Below are 25,966 nucleotides of genomic sequence, written 5' to 3'. Positions count from 1 at the left end.
ATAGAGCTGTGTAGGCTTCTCCATCCAGTGACGTGTTTATTGAATAAAATAAATAAATGACCTGTTATTAGTTTGCAGTCATGCAGGTGTACATATGACCTCTTGCTACTGAACTGCCATCTCTGCCATCAACACATTTATGAGGATAATCCCCTCAAAATCCACGGGCTAACATTATCATATTGTTGTTCATGTTGCTCTGTAAAATTCTTTTCTTTTCATAATTTGATGCACCTCTCATGTGCATGTCAAAAAAGTGAGATGTTTTAATCGGCCTCTGTCTGTTTTATGGGACAGGCAAGTCAAAATGGCTTCTAAACTACTATGTGGATCTGCCTTTAGTTAACTACATGATTTGAGTAAGACTTCACCTAGGTGGATTGTCTAGTTTCTCATTTTTCCTTACTATATATTTTCAACAAGTGTTTTGTACCTTAAGCCAGTGAACACCAGAACCCAGGTTTTTTTTATAGGCATGTTGTCTTTCAAAACTCACCAAATTAACATGTATTTGAGCAAGAACCTATAAAAACAAAATGAATTGTCTAATGTTCAGCTTTCATCAGTCCTTGAGCTGATTATATGTGATGTACAGTTCTGATAGGAAAGCTAACCAAATCAAAGCTTAAAATCGTGATACCACCTCAAAATCACTTCATTCTGTCTTTTTTTAAAGGCAAACAAATAATCCATTTTCACCTGATCCTACTTAAAACTGAAAAAAGTTTGTGCTGTTCAACTGAATAGCCTTGATTGACACAGGTATGATGAACAGTCATGTGACAAAAATCTGAGAACCTTATACTGCAGTGGAAATGAGCCCACAGTGTGTAGAAATGTGAGTGGAGCAAAAACTGCTTAAGGTTCAGAGGGCTAAAAATCTAGCCACAGATAGTCAACTTTTCTGACAAATATGTCATACTCAATTCTGTCATCAGCAGCTCTGCAGTGACACTGACCAAACAACATATTTAATCTTCAGTGATTAAAGCAAAACCTCTTCACTGCTGCATTTGGATTTAATTAGGGTCATACCTTTCATTTATAGTAGCTAAGTACATTTAGTACACATTTCGTCTGCATAAGGATGCAATACTTGACAAGCAGCATGACAAAGAAATTCCAATTAAATCAAATAATTAGCATAAGTAAGTGTCTGGATGTTATTTCGGTAAAAATTCCAGTAAAGACCTTTTTGGCAAGGCTTTCTCATTTTTTTAAAAACACTTGTCTCTCATGCATATACCGTGTACCTTACCAGCAGAACGGTTTACCCCAAACATCAGTAGAGTCGTATAGATACCAGTCAATCCTTGGTGAAGCTCCCTTTTATGAGCACTGTGTCTGAGAGATGCAGTCAAATGAGAAAGTAAGTCTTCTCTATTGTCCTTCAATGACAGTGAATTCTGCCAGACTTTTTTTTATGTGCTGGCACAAGCTTTGGGCAAAGGTCTGGCCAAGAGAGATTATGTTTCCATGGATGCTCACACAATGGCACGATGGCGTCTGATTGCTTTTGTTTATAACCTACTGCTGTCCTATGATAGAAGGGTTGCCTCAGTTTAACTCAGGAGCTGCCAAATTTGGCTAAATCCTGTGGGTTGCAGGAGCCCTTTCTGGTTGGCAGACATCTCGAGCCATCGTCAAAGGTGACATGATTATATACACAGCAGGGTTGTGTGTATGAGATCTGGGCCTGGTGCACCGAAGGGAGTGTCAGAATGTAAACATTTGCTGGGTGGCCCAGTCTCTGTCTCAGCTGTGGCCTTTTTAGTCCTTAAGCCTTCACAGTAGGCGACTGGCTTTTTAAAGGTCCAGTTCATAATGTCAGTTTGCTGCCCCCTGCTGATACCCTTCATCTGTATTGCTGGCTTTGTTTACAAATGGATTTCTTACACTATGCCTGTTTTAATTGCCACAAACTGTTTTAAGAGAAACTTAAGGTTTTGAACCAAGTTTTTCAGGGACTTAAAAGCTGGTCTGATATATATTTGTACATGAAAAGCAGGTCAAATAACAGTAGGTGCCTTTCTGGTGCAAGACCGCAAAATATTAACGTTTGTAGAAATGCCTCTGAATCTGCCCTTTTAGCCCATCTTTTTCAGTTGTGGTGTACCATCCATCTGGGACATTAACTCTGAGTCCCAGTGGAGAATATTGCTTAAAAGATAGCAAAGTTGAGGAGGAGAAAACTACTACTTATCAAGGACATCAAGAGAGAAGAAAAATGGCATTTGTTTAGCTGATCAGCATTTCTCTTCTCTAAGTCCGACCAGTCTACCCACTCAGCAGTTTTTAGTCCACTCAGAGGTACTTACCCTGCACTAGGTGCTGTTTCTCCACAAAACAGCCATCAAAGAGATTCTACAGGGATGGTCCTTGTGGTCAAAATACTTACACAGCTTTAAATGGCCTACCAGTTCCTACAGTGGAACCAAGCTAATGTGTAATGTAAAATGTAAAATATATTCACCAACCTACATCATTTATGGCCTACAACTCCACTCGTCTGCTTCTCATTTGCATTTATTCCCAGCCAAGAAAGCTTGGTAAAGCACTGTGCACTACCTGGTCAGCATTCACCCACACACAAACAAAGTTAGCTGTTAGCTGGTGAACACAGAACTATTGGCGCACTATGCAACTCCAAGTATTTTTCAGCAGTTGCTGGATGCCCAAAACATAAATAGAAGTTAAGTGGACTTACATTCATTAATTGTCCCAGGAAAACTTAAATTAAGACTAACATTACTCTGTCTGCTTGATACATTGTCCCCAATTGACTAAAGAAAATCAGTTAACTCAGTTTGAAATGGTGATCTCAGAAGCATATATAAAACTCTTGTTGAAATATTTGCAGAAAACCTTGGTAACATCTAAATTTAATTACAATAGACACCGAAGTTTAAAAAAAAACAATAACGACTATTTAGACTTAGTTAAATTAAGTAAAATTAAGAACACTAAGGATGCACCAGATTTCTAATCCTGAAATTTGAATTTCAGGGAAATGACCCATTGGTTGGCATTTTCTCAATCGGGAATACCAGATAGGTCACTAACAATAATCCTTTATGCAATATGTGTAAATATTGAAGCGTTCACGCAGAGTTTGAGCTGTGCCCAATCTGATCTCAACATAACTACTTTTGACATAACATTTTGGAGGCTCATTTGTTCAGCTGTCAGAGTGTGTTTAGCTCATGGGAACACTGAGCATTTGAGGTCAGACCAACATCAGGGGCTCCTGTCTGCAGAAATAATAAAGCAGACAGTGTTACTTTACAGAGGGCACAGAAACGCAAGATTGAAATAGATACAGAAGGGGGTTAAACGAGGTCAGACTGAAAGAGCTTAGTGGTGCATAGAAAGAGCAATAGGAAGCACTGGGGGAGACATTGAGTGAGCAAGGGCTAGAAAAAGAGAAAAAAAGAGGGAGAGAAAGAAGGCATGTAGGATAGAAAAAAAAACAGCAAGTTACAAGAAGGGGAGAGGGAGAGGGCAGTTGGGGGACATTGGTGCTTCGGTCTTTGGAGTTTGCCCACTCAGAACGGAAACATCCCTTTGCTGGCATCTACCATCACCGCCGAACACAGCTGAAGCCCATCTGAGGAGCTCTTCTGTCAACTCTCCAAGCCCGCCACGACACATACACAGCACACACACACACACACACACACACACATCACACTACACCACCAAGACGAGGGAGTGAAAGAAACGGTAGCAGGCTTAGAGGCTTGAAGTCAGAGCGAGAAAGAACAAGCACAAAGACAAGCAGGATAAAGTAGCTAAACATTTTAGTGTCACCGTACCTCGCATTCAGCATCACTCTTTGGAGGAGACGTAGACTTTCCCTCGCACACTGAATCAGTCAAGAAAAGAAGAGAAGGATGATCAAGTCCAGTTGGTTTTATGTCAAGTTCAAGTACAATGAGAAGGTAAGTCCATATGCAGATTTTTTCCTGGTCTCATTCCTCTACGTATAGAGTGTCATGACAAATATATAACCGTGTGATATTGATTGCATTTGAAAATGTTGAATTGTTTAGATGTGTGTGGATTCTCTTTCCAGACATTATTTTTCTTTCTGCTGTGGCCATTTTAAATTCATAGTGGAATTTATGTGTGTAGGCCTGTGGTAAAGTGGAGGTTAAATACTTATGTTCTCTGTGTAATTTCACCTGTGGGAATATTGACTCCTAGCTGCTGACAGTGCTTTTCCCATAAAAACACACTATTTCATTGAAAGGCAGCCTAATACACTGCAAACAGTGCCATGTCCATTGCCATTTGTCTGATAGTATTGCGTGTTTGTGGGAGTGTTGTGCGTGCATAAGTGAGTTGAAATTCTCACTCATCATTAGACATCTTACTACAGTAAGACCGTTTCCTTGCATGTGTAGTTTAAGCCAATAAGCTGCAAAAACATTGTGTAGTAGGGCTACATGTATACTCTCATTTATCATATTAGCAGTCCTGGCTCATTCTTGCTTTATGTCTTCCCAGTATTTTTGATGATGTTACATGAAAACATACTGGCAAGTACGTTAAATTCACATAAAATAACCTCTTATTTAAAGGTTAATCATTTCTGCACAACAGGTCTTCTCTGAGCCAGTCTGAGTGTAGGGCCATGCCCCTGTCTTGTGATGTAGCACAGTGAAGTTTTAATGCTGTTAGTGATGTCATCGTCTGGACATTTGATCCTATAGCCTGTGTCTGATGTGACACACATCCTCACTTCTTCTCTGGTGGATGGCATTACACTTTGAAAGCCAAGCTTGGGCCAGTCGCTAGCACTTTCCCCAAATGCTCGTTGCTGAGCTAATGAAAACAGCTACAGTTACAATTACCTCCAGTCAGTTAACCAGTCATTTAGCCAGAGAGGCAGTCCATCAGCCAGACGTCAGCCACCGGTGGCCATCCAGTCAGTCAGCTTGTCCTCACGCTAACTTCATGTCTCATCTGTCTTTGTGTCATGACTAACGGTTTTGGTGGTGACCCTTTATGCTGATCAAGTTCTTTACTTGGCATCAGGTGTCTGCCCTGTAGGATCGATAAAGCTATCTCGTTACATAATACACCGCCAAGCAGCGCTCTGCTGACTGTGGGTTTATGTTTTACTTCTTACATTTTAGTTGAAACATTTGGCACTATAAAACGTGAAATAACAGAGTACGTATGTTTTACTGTCTTTGCCATAATCAGGCTTATTATGGTGGATAAAGTGAGAGTGTGCCAAGTGGCCTCATGGGAGCATCTGTTGGTGCCCGAGGTGCTCTGTTTCCATCTGGTCTGCCATTTTGTACTTGAGCTGTCTTGAGGTGTAGAAGTGAGAAGATGGCCGCTCTTTTTATCTTTTACAACCAGATCTGTTTTAACGATTTGTCTTTACAGCCTGTCAAATAATATTCACAGCCCTGTGTCTTCAGAATGCCTTCATATAGAGCCAGCTTCCTATGAGCACAAATATCTACTATATTAAAGCACATTTATTCTTAAGAATAAAACATTCAGTAGCAAAAGGCTTCACCTGCACCCGTCTTTGGGTAGCAGTCATTATTGTGTTATACAAAACCTGCTAAGTGACATCATTCACAGAGATAGAAACATAAACATAAGCGAGATAACTAACCGCAGTGATCACCAGCAGGGGAACCTGAAGAAAAACAAAAAATAAAAGCAGTGTCGGGTTGAGCGAAATGTTGCTGTAAAATTCGAAGGACCAACAGCAGTGGAGACAAGTTAAAGCAACCATGACAACAGCATGGGTGTTTGCTGGCAGCATCAGGTCTAAAAGTGGAAGAAAGAGTTCAGTGTCATGCTCCTTTTCCTCCTACTCACATTACATTTGTCATAGTTAGGTGAGAACATTTCCACTTCACATTTGATCCAAAAAAAGTGGGAGGATAATGAAAGGGCCTGAAATGGAAAGAGGCAGACAAGATGAGTGGTTGATTTCTATCTCACTAGTCTTGTAAGATAAGGAGCAAAGAAGTAATGAACGCTGAGCTGGATGGTTTCAAACCTTTTTGGATCAGAAATGCCCCTCATTTGCACTATATGGATCAACTGCAGAAACTTCAGACAGCATCTTTTCACAAAGAAAAAAAGCCTTGGGTCTGGTAACCCTGATCCTCACTCCTAGATGTGGCCTGACTTTCCTCTGCTTTACTATTTTCCTCCATGTCTTTTTCCAGTCAAAAGAAAGTATACACAAGAACAGGATGTGTATGTGCCAGTGCTTATAGGGGGACAGCCGAGAGTGTGTTGGTGGAGAAGAGGGGTTTATGCAGTCGTCTGCTTTTCCTGCTCCCAGCTGTCTTGCCTCAGGAGCAGCCAGCCTCCGTGTGATTACACGTGATTGACAGGCACGCTTTCAGCAGCATGCGAATAGGAAGTGACCTTAAACAAGCACTGCCATTTTGACTGAGTGCCTGTCCCCCATCCCCTGCCTCCTTCGCTCTCTGAGGAGAGAGGGTGAGAAGGGCACAAAGCATTGTCGCTTCTGGGTCAAGAACACACGGTCATCCAAGTCTGGGGAAAGGGTAATGCTACCCCCGTGTGTGGGCTCATGTCTGCAAGTGAGAGGAGGGGGTAGACTGGTGGAGGCTGGAGGTGGGTTACATTCCTCCGAGTGGAAAGAGAACATAACGCTGAAGTCCTGCTCTGTGTGTCTGCTCATAGCTCTTTGTCCTCTAAGCCAGTGCCAGGACCCCCAGTGGGCCAATTCTGGGGCCACAGACCCACAGAGGGCAAACAGGGACCTGACTCACACTGGACTAATTCAATTTAACACAAACTGAGTGCCCTGTGATTGCTGTGTTAGCTCCGGCCACTCTCATGGCCAGATGGTTGCATTCAGACTTTCATTTGAAACCACTTGACTGATGCCTTAATGAGAATACAGCAAAGAAAATGTACGAAGTAGCAAAAGGTAGAAATTATGATTGTGCACATTTTTAGGTCTGACTTTGCTTTAGCCTATATTATTTCAACAACAACAGGAGTTGTTGCAATGGAATTTGTACAGTAAGCTTAATGGTTTCAACAAGACCGTTCCTGGGTGATCCATGGTGAAATAGGTAGGATGCATGCTCACATAAGAGGACATTTTCTAAGCAGCAGACACCAGGTCAGCTTGTGACCGGCTAGTATTATTTATTATTAAATTATTAGTAGGTGGTGGTGTCTTGGACTACATTACTTTATACATTGCAGTGGCACAGACTTTTGTATCAGTCAAATCATTTTCAAAGTTAACAAGATATATAGCTGGAATTAAGCCCCTAAAATGAATTTATAAATTCAGCTGCTCTAATCACTGCTTCACTCTCAAAAATGATATTTCCTGATGACACATATTTGTTTCACGTTTTTATTGGCATCAACGTTATCTCGAGAAATTCAGCTTCTAATATTTGACCACATGCTTTTCAGTGAGCAGTTAGTGACTTTCACATTTGGAAAATTAGAAGTCACATCAGCACTGGGGCCACATTTTGCTTTAAGCCAAACAAAACATTTCTTGAACATGCTCATTTGTTCAGTTTGCAGCAAACAGGTGGCATTCAAAGGTGCTAATACCATTACTCCATATCAGTAATGGTGTACTGACTGTTGTTGTACTGAGTGTGTGTTGTTATGCCCGTATTCTTGTTATAGTGAATGTAAACTGATTTTTTATCTGACATTAGAGCAGATAGGGATACACAGTGGATTGGCAGGTAGCACTGTTGCCTTGCAGCTAGAAGAACTTCTCCCTGTGCATACGTGGGTTTTCTCTGGATTCTCCGGCTTCCTCCCACTGTCCCAAACATGCTGAGGTTAATTGGTAACTCTAAATAGTCCGTAGGTGTGAATGTGAGTGTGATTGTTTGTCTGTCTATGTAGACCTGTGACAGGCTGGTGACCTGTCCAGGGTGTCCCCTTCCTTCACCCAAAGTCAGCTGGGATTGACTCCAGCCCCCCCACGACCCTAATGAGGATTAGGCGGTGTATGGATAAAAGGATAAGAGCAGATATCCTACTGTTCAGGTTAGAAATGATGTAATTACTGTGAGCTGTTACAATTTTGATTTGAAATTTAAGTGATAATGCACAGAAGTGTGCTCACTTCTGTTTTATACCTACAAAAAGTGCAAAAACAATGGGCTCTGGACTTGCTTGAGTTTCTTGAGAATGTTTCACCACTCATCTGAAAGGCTGATTTTAATCTGTTCTAAACTGTGTGTGCGTGTCGTGTTTTTTTAACTTTGCTTTTTAATGACATATTGAATAATGCAGCTCTTTGGACCCCAGACGGTTATTGAAATGACACCGTCTGAGAAGTCTGCAGAGGAAATGCCTCTTTGGTGCAGCTGCTAAAATCTCTGACATTTGAAATGTAACAAGGAAACCTACTACACACTAATGTTTTTCTAAGTGCTTGCATGCCATAAAGATTAAGAATTTATTCTATTTTGAAAGCTACGTGAATCTTATTTTATTAACCCTGTAGTGGAGCATGAAGCAGCACATTTAAAAGCAATAGAAACTAAAACTAATTAGAATTCCTAAAAAAGTTTTTAAGTAGAATGCTTCACCAAGTCTTTTGTATTATTTTCCACTGTCAATCACAAATAGAGTAGTTTCTGTGCTTTTAGCCAAACCTCATGATAATTCAAGACATACCTCTGTCTTCACTCTGCAATATACAGATTTGTTGCTGAGCTTACATTTGGCAGCTGGTTGACCTTTTTTATGGCTCACTTCTGTTTGTTTATCATCTGGAGTGTTTTTTATAGTGTAGACATACAGTACACTGATGTGTTTAGTCAGTTCTTCAGTTGTATAAATAGTGTTCTGGGCACGTCACAATATTTATCTGCAAATTATATTTATTTTGGATCAAATTTTGTCATTCAGCCCATGTTTTCTACAACGTTACTCACTCCAGGATCCTGTTATTACAGTCAAACCTTCAAACAACCATTGGCAGATGTGCATGCTTTCTAATTCAGCATGTACCAGTTTAGCTGCAACATGTATGTGCTTGCTGCTGTGATATTGAGCTGTTTACGGGTTCATTTGCTGAACCACAGCTGGTTAGCTTTTGAAGCTAACATAAAGAATCCACAGCACAATTTACTAACCACAAAATTCACTTCTAAAATGTTATGCAGAAAGATTTGGAAAATTCTTCAGTACCATAGTTTGGATTAATTTCAATAGCTGTATTTTACAAAATTCTTGACAGACAACTAATTTACATAGAACTGAAGTTACATGTCCCAGATGTTCGACTGGTGAGACCTGACCGTTCTGTCCTGTGCTCAGTCGTGGTTCCCACATATAGAGAGGGGCTGTGGATTGTATGTGGACTCTGTATTTACTGTGCCTGTGTGCAGAGCTTGGTTTGCTGAATAGTAGGGGGTGACTATAATGACTATAATGAATGTGAAAACCAGAGAGTGGGATGTGGGTTATCATTAAGGGAGGCTTATTGCAGTCTCTGGTGATGCCACGGTATGTGAGAGATACGTGGTGTGGAAATCCCTCTTGGGTGGTATCGCTTATTTCAAACATAAACTCCGGGAGAAGGTTGAAACCAATGCTATACATTCCTGCAGACCATTCTGCTCTGGGAAATTCCTGAAGAATATAATCCTCCTTTAGAAGCCTGTTGGGAGACTATTGTCTGCTGGTTTGCTTCTAGGTTTGTAGCTCACATGTAATTGTTTTCCCTGCTTTCCGCTGGTGTAACCACCCCAATGGCAAAAACTGTTCCCTTTTCCTGAAAGAATGAATTAGGTGATGTGGATGAAAGTTTTATCCCTCTGCCCATCCATCCACGCTTAGAGGACTTTAATGAGACTTTATTGGAGCCATTTTAGCCAAGCCATTTTAATTTATTTATGCTTAAAAGCTGGAGCAGTAAGAAGCTTACAGAACTTTCGACCTCAGCAATGCTTGTCGCAAAGCGGGCCATCAGTGGGTTTTTTTTTCCCCTCAAAAAGCTTTCTTACTTTACAGACACATTGAAATTCTAAGAGTGAGCTCCACGGCTTGCCGAAGGGATTACTGGCAAATCCCTGCAAACTCCAGATGTTTTCCTAGGCAGCACGCAGTGAAGAAACATTGCCCATCCCCTGTAAACATCTGTCAGACAAAAGCCTCCGCCACAGAGGAGACAACAGAAGCTTAGAGAGAGTAAAGTAGCTTGACTAGTCTGATTTTCACTCTGTTAGATCTGTTTGTTCGTGAAGAGCTAAGTGGTTTTGCAGGGCGTGTTGTGTGCCTGCTTATGCAAAGCTTCAAAGTGGACGAGCGTATGCTATAACTCAAATATCTGGCTGAACAGATGAGGCGGCTGTGAGGGGAGTGCTATAATTTTGCACATCTTATGCATCTCTAAACTGAGGTTTTCCCTTAGATTACTAAGAGAAACATCCTCTGCCTTTACTTTATTTTGGTTTTTAATGCAAGGAATCATCAAAGGCAGCATCCACAAACATTCAAATTCAGAATTGATCTGTCATGTACAGTAAGTGTGGTCCCGAGCTCTGCTGCATCTCTCACTTTGTCTGAATCACAGTCACGTCAGCAGTTTGCCTTTCTGTCTCTGTGTGTGTGTGTCATGTAAATGCAAGTTGCTGCTGGGTTGAGCCCCGGGCAGGATCTCATATCCCCCTGCCATGTTTGTGTTAATTTGCTGGATGTAAACACGGTGAGTGGGCTGTAACAAGGCAGTGCCTGCCTCTGTGTCTCTGGTCTCTAGTCTCCTCAGTGGAAAACAGAAAGGAGAGAGGGAGCGGCTGACCAGTGTCTGGATCACTGAACAATTGCAGGCCAGAGAGAGAGCGGGAGAGAGCGCGAGCCCTCAGTATAGCCACTAGGGACATGGCTGACAGATGGATGGAGCGAATGACTGGATGCCTAGCCAACTGGAAAGACAACTTTCACCCACACAGGCTGTATGCTTTTGCCCATCGCCTGTTATCTCCATCTTTTATACATAACCTAAAGGAAAAAAAGAGAATAAAACAGAGTCTGTGTGTATCCATAACTCTATCATTTTACAAACACTCTTTAGCCTTTTTATTAGGTGCACCTGTGAAATGTAGTGCAGTCCATTCAAAAGGCTGTGCCAAAAATGAGATGTTTACAAAGGTTCAGCCGGTTAAATTTTTCTAAATGTCAAAAAGTTGATGATTCTATGTTATTTGTTATTAAGTTATTCGTAGGTGGTAGTGTCCTGTACTACATTACATTTACACTGCAGGTGGCACAGACTTCCATGTCAATCAAACCATTTTCTGACTCAAGGTTAACAGGATATATAGCTGGAAATTTTGCCACTTAAATGAATTTATAAATTCAGCTGCCTTAATCACTGCTTTTACTTTTCCCCTACATCATTTCTTTGAGCTGACAAACGTCGTTTTGCTGAATCATTTCCACCTATCCACCAACAGAAATGCCTTGTTTCGTGTTTTTATTGGCATCAACTTGATCTCAAGGAATTTCAAATTCTAATATTTGACCACATGCTTTTCAGTAAGCAGTGACTTTTACATCTTGGATTTAATTGGAAAAGTCAGAAGTCGCATCAGCACTGGGGCCACATTTTGCTTTTAAGCCAAATAAAAAATATCTTGAACGTGGCGATTTATTCAGTTTGCAGCAAAGAAAAGTGTCATTCGAAGGTGCTAATACCACCAATCTAAAACTATTGGTGGCATAAAATGGACAAAAATGACAAATCAATCATTATTGATTTATGTGTATGACAGTTTTTACACATATGTCATGATCATGACAGCCCTACTGTCACTTACAATGCAGGGCGACTTGGCGTTATCACCTTAAGATCTATTCTATTTACCATTCAAATCTTTAAGATTTTTGTTATATCCTGCCATTTTTGCCATTTTGTACTTTTTATGGTCAGTGTTTTGTGTGTGTGTGTGTGTGTGTGTGTGTGTGTGTGTGTGTGAGTGGTGATTTACTGTATTAGATACTGTAGTTTTGTCTGTATAAAGTAACTGTTACTATTTACCACAGTTACCATAAATGTCATCATATCCGCTAAGATGAATATTTTAAGGATAATAACTTTAAAGAAATATTGTTTATAATAAGAATACTTGCTCTCTGATGACTAGTAACATAAGAGGGTCCTATTACCAAAAAACTTATATGGTGGGAATGGTCGGGCAAATTATCCAGAGCGAACTGACATCAGTTTGCTGGTTATAAATATATACAAATATCTACAAAATATATAGATATAGACTATAAATGAAAGAATTAGTGTTAATTAGTGAGTTTAGCTTCATATTTAACATATGTAATCGTGGTACCTGTCTGCTCATCAACCTCTCTATCAGCACACACACAAAAAAACATATTTTCCAAAATTGTCAAAATATTTCTTCAAGGTTTGTAAAATCGTGTTCTACTCATTAAAGCCTTAAATATGTGTATTTTGGTTTTTACATCACATGAAAATGTTGAAAAACTTCCCCACTTGATAGCAGAAGTGTATGTGGTTTGTCTGTGACTCCTGGCACTGATTAAAGGTGTGTGTGTAGCGCTGTACAGTGAATGTGTGCCTCGGTTTGTCCTCAAAGGAGTCCTCCCAGAGCTCATTAGCCCCAGTTAAATTCTCACTGGAATGCTAGGTCCTGCCTGCCGTCTGCTGCCCGCTCCTGGGCAGCTCTGGTTTCAGCCTGCTGGATGACTGGGCATGGAGATGGTTCCCATAGCTGAGCTGCCTGAGCTGTATGGGCAGACCCTGGTACCCTGGCTCAAAGAGCCCTCTGTTGTCTCGTGCACGCGTACCCATGCAGGGTGAGTCGTTTCACAGAGACACACACACACACACTCACAGAGGCAGCCTGGCAATGTGAGCTATGGGAATGTCACAGATTTATGGAAGGATGGATCACATGCCGCAGACTGCTGCACAGCAAAGCCCAACAATTGCTTTTTGTCTGAGTGTAAACTTGTGTAACTGTCTGGCAATACCAGTCTACACTGGCATGGTCCAAAGAAACAATCCTATGATTTTTTTTTTTTTTTTTTTTTTAGCAGCGTCCCCCCCCGAATGAGGCTTGGCATAAAATCTGTCTAACTTGGCCAGCACTGCAGAGCATAGACACACGTGGACCCATTCCCACATTCAAATGCATAATGTCTAGATCATTATTTTCTGTCAGGGCACTGGGGAGAAGTCTGTTTATTATACAGCATTGTGTTCTGCAAGTGGCCAACTGTTTCTCACTGTGACCAAGTAGCTTTCTCTCCTCTCAGCAAAAATGCACTGCAGTCCATACTCCTGGCTGATTTTTTTTTTTTTTTTTTCCTAAAACTTTTACCCAGTGAGGTGGGGGTGTGAGGGAGAGTGGGCCAGAGGAGAGTGCATATCAAAGAGAAACAGCCATCTGTCAGCACAGGGAGTAAACAGCTGGTGGACGAGATGCAAGATGTCTGAACAAAGACTGACAAGATGGAAGATGACAGGAAACAGATTTCCCTTCCTTTTTAGCCCTCCTGCAAGAGGAAGAGGTTGACCATCAGAGTGCTGTGATGTCTTGCAGTCTCCAGATGCTGGCTCTCCTCTTCTCTAATCTTCTCGCCTTCTTGTCTTTTCCCTCCTCTTCTCTTCTCTTCTCTTCTCTTCTCTTCTCTTCTCTTCTCTTCTCTTCTCTTCTCTTCTCTTCTCTTCTCTTCTCTTCTCTTCTCTTCTCTTCTCTTCTCTTCTCTTCTCTTCTCTTCTCTTCTCTTCTCTTCTCTTCTCTTCTCTTCTCTCTTTCTGCTTAATTTGGTCATTTGCATTTCTGTTTTCACTCTCACTCAATAAGAGCAAAGATTGTCTCGTCTCTCATGTGTAGGCAAGAATTAAACTATTTCTACTGAATTATCATGCAATAATTAATACATGATATGCTTTAATTATACTAATTATGATAGCATTTATTCAGTGTAGAAGTTTTTTTTTCTTTAGAATAGGATTTTTGTTAGACCTAAATATTCCATTCTGTGAATTATTTAGCGTTAGTAATTGACCTGCTGCAGCTTAAGTAGATACACATCTCTCCGCTCATTTGCTCAGATAAATGAAGCGGTGTGAGTCGTGTTAAGTAAATTTTTAGGAAATGAGCACGGGGCCTTGTGTTAATTAGTGTTGCAGCGTAAGCCTCGTTACATCAGGTCTTCTTCTCTCCCTGCTTAGCACAGTCTATTCCCCTTTGTGCCTTTATCCCCCTGCACGGTTAATTTGAACAGAAAATGCAGTCTGTTTCTAAATAGAGCAGTGGTGCACACTAGCTGCTATCATTAAGGCCATTTTCTGCCAGCTTAGAGCTGTTGAAATGCCTGTAATGGAGGGTAAGCGACAGTGTTTTTGTCTACTCTCTCTATCCACGGTGTGATGTGTGACATTGGCCAGTGTAATACAGTAATGGCTCTAATTGTCTAATCACTTTAATATGTGGCTGTTGCTCTTGGACATGACAAGGGCAAAGTGAGCTAATAAACAGTGATTACTGTCGCTTGAAATCAGCACATGGTAGAAGAGGGAAATGTTAGCTGCTGGAGGAAGGCTGTTTTTGTTTTTTTTCCTCTTCTGTTCACTTCTCTCCTCCGTTTTTGTGCTTGACAGGCAGGGGAAGCATGGTGACAGTGAAAGGTCAGCTTGTGGTTGCACACAAGTGATGGAATGACAGAGAGAGAGAGAGAGGTATAAAAGAGAAACAAATGGAGAGAGAGAGCTGTCATCTTCAGATCTTGTCCCTTCGGTCGGTTAGATTGACAAGCTGCCAGCTTGGCCAGCTCATACTCTGTGGAACAAAGAATAGACAAGCCAGAGCTTTCACTTTCCCCAACCATCTGCCTCTTCCTGCTTCTCTTTAGCATACTCAGTTAGAGATCAAATTTGACATATCAGCAAGGCTGTTCAAAACTGTGTTACAGAACAAGCAAATGTCAGTACAGCACTCACTGTGGCTTAATGCTCGTGCTGTCACAATACCAAAATTAGACTTTGATAGAATACTTTCCTATAAATATTGATATCGATACAGATACTGAAATTATGACAAAAACCTCAGAAACATCAGAAAAAGTAATGGTGTAATACATGACAGAATATGGAGCTTAGCTGTTTTATAATAATGAAAAAGGAAAAACAGAAAATAATTTTACACTATTAGTGCAAGACAGAGCTGCACAGTGGATTGGTGGTCATCACTTTCACCTTGCAGCTAGAAGAATCCTGGTTCGCCTTCTAGGGATCTTTCTGCGTGGAGTTTGCATGTTCTCCCTGTGTATGCGTGTTTTTTCTCTGGGTTCTTCCTTCTATGGTACGAAAACATGCTGAGATTAATTAGTAGCTCTAAATTGTTCATAGTTGTGAATGTGAGTGTGATTGTTTGTCTGTATATGTAGCCCTGTGATAGACTGGTGGCCTGTCCAGGGTGTCCCCCGCCTTCACCCTAAGTCAGCTGGGACAGACTCCAGCCCCTGCCCACAACCCTAATGAGGATTAGGCGGTGTATAGATAATGGATGGATGGATATCATTGCAAGACAGTAGAAGATTTGACAATAAATAAAATGAAATAAACATCAAAAGTGAATCACTGTACCGTGGTGTGTTAATACATTTTAATATCCAACCAGAACACTTCATTAGGATCCGCTCCTTATATGTTCATGTCTCTCTACCTTCACATGGTACACTGCAGTAAGTGCAGGACTAGTGGGTGATTGAAGTGTACACTAAGCACACTTCAATCACCTATAATGTGGGACTTAAGCCAGTCAAGTGTCACCATGAGAATGTTTCCTGTGACCCTTCATGCTTACTGGCCAGAGTTTTCTCTTTAAGAGTGAGCTGAGTGTGCTAACAGTGTCACTGTGGCCTAGTGGCTGATTGTCAGTACCACCAAAGAGGTCCTTATCATGCCACCATGTTCAAAGTAACTGTGTGTGGAAATGGAATGATGTCCACTGAGTTCATTTTCAGTTAGTGAGTAATTGATTGTTGGTTGATATAATTGTCAAATGTCACTAAAGACAATTGTCAGACTCACTTGTCACAAAATGAATCACGGTTTGGCTGGCAATCAAGGGTTTGGTGTAATAGCTCATTATCCTATTTGCTAATCTGTTGCACCTTAATTCCTGGAATAGGTCGGTGTATCTGTCAGCAAGGTTCTTTTCCAAGTTGGGAGTGTGGGCTCTCTTGGTCTGTGCAGATAAAACATCTCTTACAGACTGGACTGCGGTGTCTGTGGGCTCCCCCTCACTGTTGAATGTAAGCGAATAAATGCCAGATGTTTCTTTGTGCGTCCATTTTGTGTAAATTTGTGGGTGGTCAACAACTTGCTGTAGTGCTTTAGTGTGCCTAAAGAAGAAAAAAAGTGGTTGGTGCAGTAATGGTTTGTAATGACTGGGCACTGCAGTACTTTTCTCAGTAGGTTGTGCACTCCGACTTAGAGTACAGCCCCAAGGGGAGCAGTTACAAGTCCCAGTGAGAGAGATGAGGTGAGATGAAATTCAAACTGAACAGATTAAACTTATGGCTGCTGGAAAAGAAGGAAGGCCTAGTATCATTTTGCCAACGTAAACAAAGAAAGATCGGGATGTGTTAACACAGGAAAGGTACACTGCGGCAGGATTGGAGTATGGATGAGATGTTTAACTTGTACCAGCCAGTTTGGAAAAGAAAAGTATAAAATCATTGGTCACTTTGATGAGACATTTTAATCAAAAGCATGTTTTTGATTCATTCAAAATTGTATTGGTCCTAAATTGGTTAAAACATTAGCTTCTCTGATCTGCCTAAAAGGTGCTAAAAAGAGGTGCAGACCAGTACGGATCTGATTCTTCCTGCTATTGTTCTTTATGAGTCCGTGCATGTAGAAATGCAGCCGTGATAAATCAGGTCCGTGTATAAAATAATTGACTTTCCTCCATTAAGGTGCATAACAGTGGCACTAAAAGGATTATTATCTGTGGTTAAATTCTCTTGTACAGAAAAGGCAATTACCACATTGCTGTAATGTTTTTGGAGCACTGTGCAGAGGTGACTTGATTCGTATGATGGGTTTCTTTCAAAGTTGCATCACATTTGTCCATTCTGATGTCACATTTGGTCAGCTGATTGAAGGCAGAAATAATGAAATGTAAAATTGCGTCAGAAACTTGTATCAGCTCAAAAACCAATGACATAAGACAGTGCCTTAGGGGAGCAGTGAGAGTGCAAAGATGATACAAAGGTGAACAAAGACTTGTGTGCTGGAGTCTTTGTTTCAGCTGCAAACACTATATTGCATGTGAGAGGATGCCGCTTTCAATTTTGATTCGACTTACAATCTTCCTTTCTCTCACTGTAGCAGGGCGTGAGGGCTGAGGCAGGATTCAGTTAGCAACATTCGCTAAAATGTTTCTATTTGCGCTGTTTGTGCCTTGTGAGATGAATGTATTTATGTGCTTGGAGTTGATGTCTTATGCTCTATCTTCAGGCTATGAAGCCCTCATTTCACAGCTCCCCGGAGACCAGTTAACCCCTCATTTCCTCCCCAGAGCATCCAATAAGGACCGCAGCAGTTGTGTGCATATGTGCGTGCATATGTGTGTGAATCCTTGCTGTATCTTCAGTGGAGCAGACTTTGTCTACAGTAGTCGGGCACTCTGATAGCCTCCATTCATTATTCAGCTCTACTCCAGCTGCACCACACCCCCAAGCAGCACAGAAATAAAACAAGGTTAAGAATTGGCATGAAATGTGTCTCAGCGGATCAAGTGGTGGGGGAGGGTGGGCTGGAGGTTTGGAGACGGGGGAGGTATGGGCCTTTATCTGTGTGCCATCTTTTATTAATTGCCCTGGTGCTTAGACTGCGAGTTTCTCCGTGATCATTAATGCATGCGCGGAATAACGTATTTACATGTTCTCATGCATTATGCATGGGCAGGGAGGAGGCTACAGTGTTGTGGAGGACCCTCTGCCCACAGGTCCTATGTTTTCTTTTCTTGTGTGTGTGTGTGTGTGTGCCCCACATCTATGTGTAAGTCTGTGTGTGAGCTGATTTGCATTCAGCCACGCTGTAAAATCCACTCGCTGCCAGTTCCCTCTGTTGCTACAGGAAAGTGATGGAGCATTGGACAACAAACAACATTCCCTGCGTTTTCACACAGGCCGCAGAGGGTATTGACTGTCTGACAGAGGCTGACAGGTCTCACTGTACCAAGAAGCTGTAACCAGATCAGGCTGAAGGATTATAGTTTGTGAGTGCAGTGAAACATTTAGCTGCTCTCTTTATTAGCCATGTTCCGATCCGATCTCAAAGATCAAGATCTGACCAATCAAAGCAGCTTTTAGCTGGTCAGTATTGGCACAAACTTAAGTCTGACCTTTGTTTACATCAGCTGTCACACAGGAGTGATAAGGCGACACATTGTGGCAGTACAGTAAGGATGCAATGCAAAGGATGAGTGATTTTCTTATTTAGTTGATGGATAGCACACTTGGAACATAGTGGACACTGTTCTGTGCTGATTATGCTGTTTTTGTCTACGGAAACATGATTTGGGCTGCAAAGTTTGGTTTCATATGTCCCTGGGATTTGGGAGGCTGTCTTATTTGATCCAAGCTTGTCTTACACACTTGAGCTTTTGTTGGAAGCCATTAAAGTTCACCAAAGCCTATGTCATGGTGGCCAGGTGAATCTCCACAGTGGTCTCTGCTTGCTAACACAGTAGTAAACAGTAAGAAGCAGGACAAACCAGGTACTACAGCTCTATGTGCCTGTACAGAATACAGCTATCACCATCTTTTGGACACCCTGCCATCCATACTACATTTTACATGGTACTGGAGCTTAGCAACAAGATTCATACTACCTACATTAAGGAGCAGATCGGATGCAGAGAAGATGCACTGCAGAGCTATTCTATTGTCAAGCATAAACACTAGATCGAATTTGAGAACTTTGATGCATTTGAAATGGAGGCAAAAGTACTTGTTCAGGACATCCCCTGCTCTTTATTCATCTTCTGTCTCATAAACCCAATGAAGTCACATGTGCTTTGCAGTTGCTGGCTGCGTTCCATTCACTTCTGTCATGATGGGCAATCACTGTAAGGTCAAAATCCTGTGTAGTGTGCAAAAAGGAAAACCCTAAAAGACATGTGTGACAGAGTGATGGTTGGAAAGAAATTCTGAAAGGCTGAGTAAAGCTTCTGTCTTACTTACTTAACATTTTCTCATTCTCGTGCCAGCAGGGGTTCTGATTGATCACATCAAAGCACAGCTCCCCATTGGCCTATTCACCTCCATGATCGATCAGCAACTGACTCACTCCCACACATAGACCTCGTATTTCCACAAACTGCAGGTCACTAAGTCAGCTCTCTGCACCGGAGCTGCCCCTCTTATGTATTTTGTTTATGTATTTCCTCGTTCTTTCACTGCTGCCTGTATTATCATAAGTCCAAACTCAGCACATACCCCTGATATCGATCATTTGACCTGCCCTAGCTGCTCTCGTTTTACTTGCTTGAGCACTGTGTGTCTCATTATTTTTATTTATTTTTTGTGCTGATTGCTGCGTATTGTAATTTGTGTGTTGTAATTGTATCAGATAACTGCTGGTGTGGTTGGTCATTGTGCTGCCTGCTGCCTTGCATCAGAACCAATCCTGCTGGATAATTAGAATTGATTTAGTTACAACTTAATTAATCACACTGTTAAATCTCTGCTACTTGCTGTGGACTCACACTGTAAGCTTTGTGTGTGAAGCTGTGTGTTTGTGCAAATCTTTGCAGTTATTAATGGGCAACAAATGAAGCCATTTACAGAAATGAAGAGAGTTGTATTAAAAAAACAAAACATGTGTTTTTTAATCAGTTTGTTTCTCACTCACTTGAATTACCATGTAACATAAACCCAATCAAAGAAATATCAGCAAGAAACAATGCAAATCAATGTGCTTGTTGCTCTATGTATGACAGTAAGATGTCACACAGTTAATTCTGATTCCCAAATGTTCAGGTAGGGGGAAAAAAAATCCTTTAAATAATATTTTAATCTGTTGATTATTTTCTTGATTAATTAGTTAGTTGTCAAACGGAGTTTCCCAAGACCCAAGATCAAATTTATGAAGCTGGAATCAGAGAATTTAGACATATTCAGTAGAAGAACGACTCAGACCAATTATAATGATCAAAATAGCTGGCAACATTGCAGCTCGATCTTGACTGTGCTCCAAATCCAAAAAGTTTTTCATGACATATCAGATCATTTGCTATGAAACAAGCTAAGCATTTGCTATGTTTGCAGAAATTCTGTTTCCAGGCTTAATGGAGTCATAATAAAGTTCTAGGAGCAATGGGCAGTTGCTCAGCTTTAGCATTGTCTTGCATTTTGAACCTGAGTTGTCCATGGTAAAATGCTGCAGACATGCAGTAGTTTGTGCAGTTTGCGTGTTTCCCTCAGTACTTCCACTATCAGGACCCCGTTTGTTTGGCCTTTGCCATTGTTCGACAGTTTGCATTATGTTACCACCAGTGTCGGCAGTATAGGAATTTAAACTTCTTCTTTTTGTGCTTAATGACGCCTCTTGACATTTGGTATTGGCCTAAAATGTAAATAAAACATTGTGCATTTGTGTATTGTGCGAGTTGCTGTTGTTTTGTGTGTTGTGATCGCCTGGGTGGCCTCCTTGAATCGCTGCTCAGTTTGTGTATACTGCAGTAGGAAGCACCGACAAGGAGAGAGCCTCTGCTGTTGTTGTTGTTGTTCTCTTCAGGTTTATTCATCCTGAAGAGTGTTGGAGTGTGTTGCTTCTTCACGGCGTCGGAGAAAACAAAGGGGTCCTCGCTCTTGCAGGCCGCTGATTGCAGTCATTAGGATGCACAGGCGCTCCCGGTGTGACGGGGCCTCTCCTCAAGGGGATTCGGCTCGCAAAGCTCCGCCGCTTGCCTGTTTTTAATAACAATCATCTAAAATCGCTGCAATTAGCCCGCAGCTACAAGGAGATGGAGAGCAGAAGATGTAGCGAGGGAGGGAAGAGGGAGGAAGGGCTACAGATTCAGTGAACCTTTCGAATGTCAGCTCCTCTTTCACATGGAAAATTCAAGAGGGCCTTTGTGTTCATCAATTATTAGCCATGAAAGTTAAAAAGATCCATTGTGTATTTTTAATCAGAGTTATATGGGGAATCTTTGAACTGATTCCCAGTCCAGGCTGGGGCTACAAGCAGAGGTAGCCCCTGCCACCCCACACATCCCCTCCAACCACTTCTCCTTAGCTCTCTGTGAGCTGCTCAAGACTGTGTTATTCCTGCTACAACCCAGGCAAACGATTCACTGCTCTGGGAAAAAAAAACTGGCAACGGCAGTGGTGAAACCACATTTCAAGAAGACAGTGAGAGAGAGCAGACCCCCCCCGCCAAAATATAGGTGTTGTCTTCAGCGAGGAGAGCACTGAAAAGGGCAGACATCTTGCACTTATGGGATACTGAACTTGAACTGAATGTGTTCTCTGCAAACAGAACGAGGAATATTTAACCTTTGATTTGAAGTGTGCGTGCTCTGTGATGCCCTTGATGCACTGTGTCTTTGCCAGAAGGTAAGCTGGCCTCGCCATGTGGCAGAGGTTAATTTACTGTATCCACCAAAGTCAACTCTAGTCAGATCTTACACTAAGCGAAAAGCTACATCTTAAGATTCTACATAGTAATTTTTTTTCAGTTTTAGCTTTTCTTGCAATTCTTTTTAAATGCATTGAAAGAATTCTTTCCTGCTTGTGTATAAATATATTTCTTGTCCCTGTGATATTCTCCCCTTTATCAAGATAAACCGTCCAGCTATGAAAACAAGCTTTCAGTTGTATCCTTGCCGCAATTATTCACTTACTGATTCTGAAGGTTTTAAAGTGCTTTTAAAGAGTGTGCCCCCAATTTAGCATTCCAGCAGAGCCAGGGATATCACAGTCTTGTTTCCTAGAATGACATTTCTATACAGCTAAACTGCAAGCTCAATCAGCCTTTGAAATAAATCGCATTTTATTTTGAAACAAACATGTTTTCTCAACAAAAAATAAGAATGTGATGTAATAATAATTTAGTTTGAAAGAAACAAAAGGCAGCTTGTAGATTTGTTTCACTTGCTGTTTGGACAGGTTTTGGAAAATGTTATGGTTTTGTTGACACATTGACACCTACAAGTACTGTACGTGTTTGAAGCTTGGTTTGGTGGAAGCACTGCAATTCATTAGGTTTAGGAAAATATCATTGCGTTAAAATATGATCCTCTTGAGGCTTGGAGGAGTGACCACGCCATCTAATATGGGTTTAGTTGGCAAAAAAGCAGACACAGTAAAGCCATAAAACAAATGCTAAAAAATATGTAGACTTAAAATTTGGGATGGGTCACAAATGAACACAAGCCAGCATAAAAATATGTTTTCCTCAAATGTAATTGAGAATGTAGTTTAATCATACAGCAATGTAAGACAGGGTTTCTCAGGTCTGCTAACTCATGTTACCTTTTTTTTTAAAATTAAACCTTTAGTCATACAGGTAATCTCATTGAGACACGAGGTCTCATTCTCAAGAGAGACCTGTCCTCAAATAACATAAACAACTTTGAGTCACTGACAAACAACAGTAAGGGACCTACATTAGACAATATAACACTGAGTTACAGAGACAGGTTCATGACGAAACACAACATAGACATCAAAATGGATGTCCAAAGAGTAGAAACATTAAGAACAAGAGCAAGTCCTAAAAGACAATATTTCCATAGTATTTAGGAGACGTTTGAAGTCCCTCAGGGGAATTAAGTTGGACAGCTTCAGACTGTAACTCCACATTATCAGATTTGCGCCTCAGTTGATGCTGATTCATCATTTGAAGACTTGGCAAAGCTCCCTCTGACTACACAACTTTTCTCACATGTACAGTGGGGAGGATAAGTACTATATATCTGATGCATTGCCGATTTTGCAAGTTTTTCCAATACAAAGAATGGAGAGGTCCTGTCATTTTCATTGTAGGCACACGTCAACTGTAAGAGACAGTCTAAACAGAAAAATCCAGAGAATCACATTGTATGATTTTTAAAATAATACATTTGCAAAATCGGCAGTGTATCAAATGCTTGTTTCTCCACTGTACATAAGTGTTCTCGCCCGTGGTATTTACTTGGAATTAATTTTCCTAGTTGTGTTGTCAATGTTTTTCTTGACACTTCTCTTGACTGTTAATTGTGAAATTATGCCCTCTTCCAAGATAAACCTTTTTGAAATGTCCTTGCCTCAGCTTTTATCAGTATTGTTCACACCAGTATGTCATCTGAGCTTTAGTAGGAGATATGTCTGCATGGTTAAGGAAGATTGGAGGTAATACAGGGACATACCTGCATGCTGTGAGTGAATAGACTTGAACTAGCTCTTGTAGAAACCTCTTTCAGTGGTGAATTTAAGCTTACAAACCATAAGAGAGGAGCAGTAAAATGAAAGTGGTGCTGAAGGAAGAGAGGGTAGCGATGTCTGTCTTGAGTATGTTCTGTTTAGTTGGTGCCTCCTTCATTGGATATTGTCAGGTCGTGTGAATGTGTGTGTTTGCTTTTTATTTAAATGAACACTCTCTCATCACATGGTAAATATAAATATCACTGCGTATTTTGATTAAAGTATGTGTTATTTTGCAGTTATTTCTGCCGTCCGCCCTCCACTCCTCCACCTGATGTGTTGTCATGTAGCACCACCCTCAGGTCAATAGGAGGGTGACAGTCTTGTGTGCTGCAGCTTTCAGTTAAGCAGGAAAGACACAAGAGTGTGACTAAAGCAGCAGCAGCTCTGGTTGCTGCTTGAAAATCAACTTTGAAAGCTCAAAATAAAGCAGAAAAATTCTCAGTCACGAAGCAGTGTTGAGTAGTGCCCGACTCATTGTTCCTTCTTGTGGACGAGGAAAGAAAGTGCAGCGTACACGAGAGAACCCAGCATTCTCTCTCAGATTCAGTTTTTGTTCAGGCTGTGCTGAATTATTTACCCGTGTGTTTAAAAGACAGCTCGGGGGAATTTCAACATTAGCTCTTTGGAGCCTGCGCTCAAGTCGTTCCGGCCTACAAAAACTTGCCGTCCTTTCATGAAATGGAGTTTAAACAGACGGTTGTAAATGAAGAGTTATCAGGAAAAAATTGAGAAAAAAAAAAACTTTGGAAAAAAAACCATAGTTGAAAGTGTGCTTTTAAAAGCAGTGGTGCTTGTTTTAACCTTGTTCTTTGACTCACATTGTGCTCTCATGTGAGACTGCAGGGAAGTAAAAGCCTTTCTCACCCAAACCCCAACGCTTCCTCTCACTTTTAAGATTGTACTCGGCTTGCGTGCTTTCTGTGCTTCACTTCTTTTTGTCTGTTGGTTTGAAAATAAGCCTTGTATGAGTCTCATTTGCATTCAGTGAGCTTCTCCATAATTTATATTACAAGTACCTTTACACCGTTTGAAACCGCGATGCTGTCTCGGTGTTCTTACTTTACGGTACAGCAAGATGTTTGTAGACACAAACTAATGCTGCAGTTTTGTTAACTTAATTGATTTTGTAGAAACAGTAGTTTCCCGCTAAAACTTTCCTTTTCATGGCCTAAAGTTTTGCCATATGAATAATTCCTTGAGGCACAATACTTCACAGCCTTGACAGGGTTTTGTGTTGGGCTCAGCAGAAAATGGATCACTATTCTGATTATGTGGGGGGCTGCGCAAAAACTTGTGAAAGCGGAGAGATTTGTGAAGCTGTGTTTTGGGATATGTTTCATTGTTTAGCCTTTCTCGGAGTGGAATAGAAGCTTATCTGAGAAAATGTGGATTAGCTTTGGAGGTTACATCACTGTTATCATGGAGGTAGGTTCAGCCTGTAATAAAGCAGAGCTGGTCGTGACTCGGCCTGAAAAACAGTAGTTGACCCAAGCTACATTCCACTCTTATCAGTGAACACTGAACCACTTTTGCTCAACATCTATTGTCAAACAGCAAGCAAATTTGCTCTGAAGTCGTACTTAATCTTATCAGCCAGCATGATGGACAAGGCCCTGTGATGCAGGTTATTCCCTCTTTTTATTGCTCATTAGCCACAATTATGTGAGAGCTGCCTCTTTGGCCTGTTTTTTTTTTTTTTTTGGCAGGATAACTGATTGTCGCTCTGCAATAAGTGTGCCACAGCCAGCCCTAGCAAATCTGCAGTGATGAGTCTGTGATCCCTTTCCTGGGTTTGTTTATGCAGTACTCCTGCCAATAGACAGCCTATGCAGTTCAAAGGCATTTGACACAAAACTGTCACACTGGAAAGCCACAGAAATGCAAAAATCTAACTCCCACATTACTTTCTTCGGTATTTCTTTGATTAGACCTCAGTGGATTCTTGCGCTGCTTATATAAAGTCATCTCGTACTGGCCTATTTGAAATGATTACACCAGTTTTGTTCCAGTAAAATGCCTGAAGTTTTCAAGTGATAAACCCAGGCTGAGCACCCAATTTTTCCCCCAGCAACTCAGAAAGCCACAGGCAGACTCCACTCCTGCAGAGCCTGCCTTTAAATTGTGTTTTATTCAATTTTTGTGCGCTATTCACCAAAATTTCCACACTAAAGGGTTACAGAAATAATTTTCAGCGTTTCCTCGGGGGGGGGGGGGGGGGGGGGGGGGGGGGGGGGGGGGGGGGGGGGGGGGGGGGGGGGGGGGGGGGGGGGGGGGGGGGAGCTGTATTCCTTTTTTTCTTCTTTTTTTTGCTATGGCGCGACCAGGGGTGAACACAAGGGAGACAAACGGCTCAGTATCAGCATGATTCCTGATAGCCCAGTGGGAGCGCGGGAAGTCGGGTGGCATGCGGCAGATCTGCATTGCCCTGAAAACAGCAGCCATGCTGCGAGGGAGATGGCTTTCCTCTGAGACAGTCCGACTGTGAGCCACGGGT

General features: G+C 41.4%; 1 protein-coding gene across 11 annotated transcripts in view; it reads left to right on the top strand.

Moving 5' to 3' along the window:
* Positions 1-25,966, top strand: part of auts2a (activator of transcription and developmental regulator AUTS2 a) — a 380,336-nt gene that overhangs the window by 138,695 nt on the left and 215,675 nt on the right. Inside the window, exon 1 of one of the 11 annotated variants that reach the window (XM_051937877.1) lies at positions 3,722-3,941. The exons of the other annotated variants lie outside the window; for them this stretch is intronic. Within the exon in view, the coding sequence (XP_051793837.1) occupies positions 3,894-3,941 (48 nt within the window). The 5' untranslated portion in view covers positions 3,722-3,893. Of the gene's footprint in view, positions 1-3,721; positions 3,942-25,966 lie in introns of those variants that run through there. 11 annotated transcript variants of the gene reach the window in all.

This window comes from Acanthochromis polyacanthus, chromosome 17 (genome assembly GCF_021347895.1).
Source record: "Acanthochromis polyacanthus isolate Apoly-LR-REF ecotype Palm Island chromosome 17, KAUST_Apoly_ChrSc, whole genome shotgun sequence".
Lineage (NCBI taxonomy): Eukaryota > Metazoa > Chordata > Actinopteri > Pomacentridae > Acanthochromis > Acanthochromis polyacanthus.
This window is presented reverse-complemented; position numbering and strand designations above follow the sequence as displayed.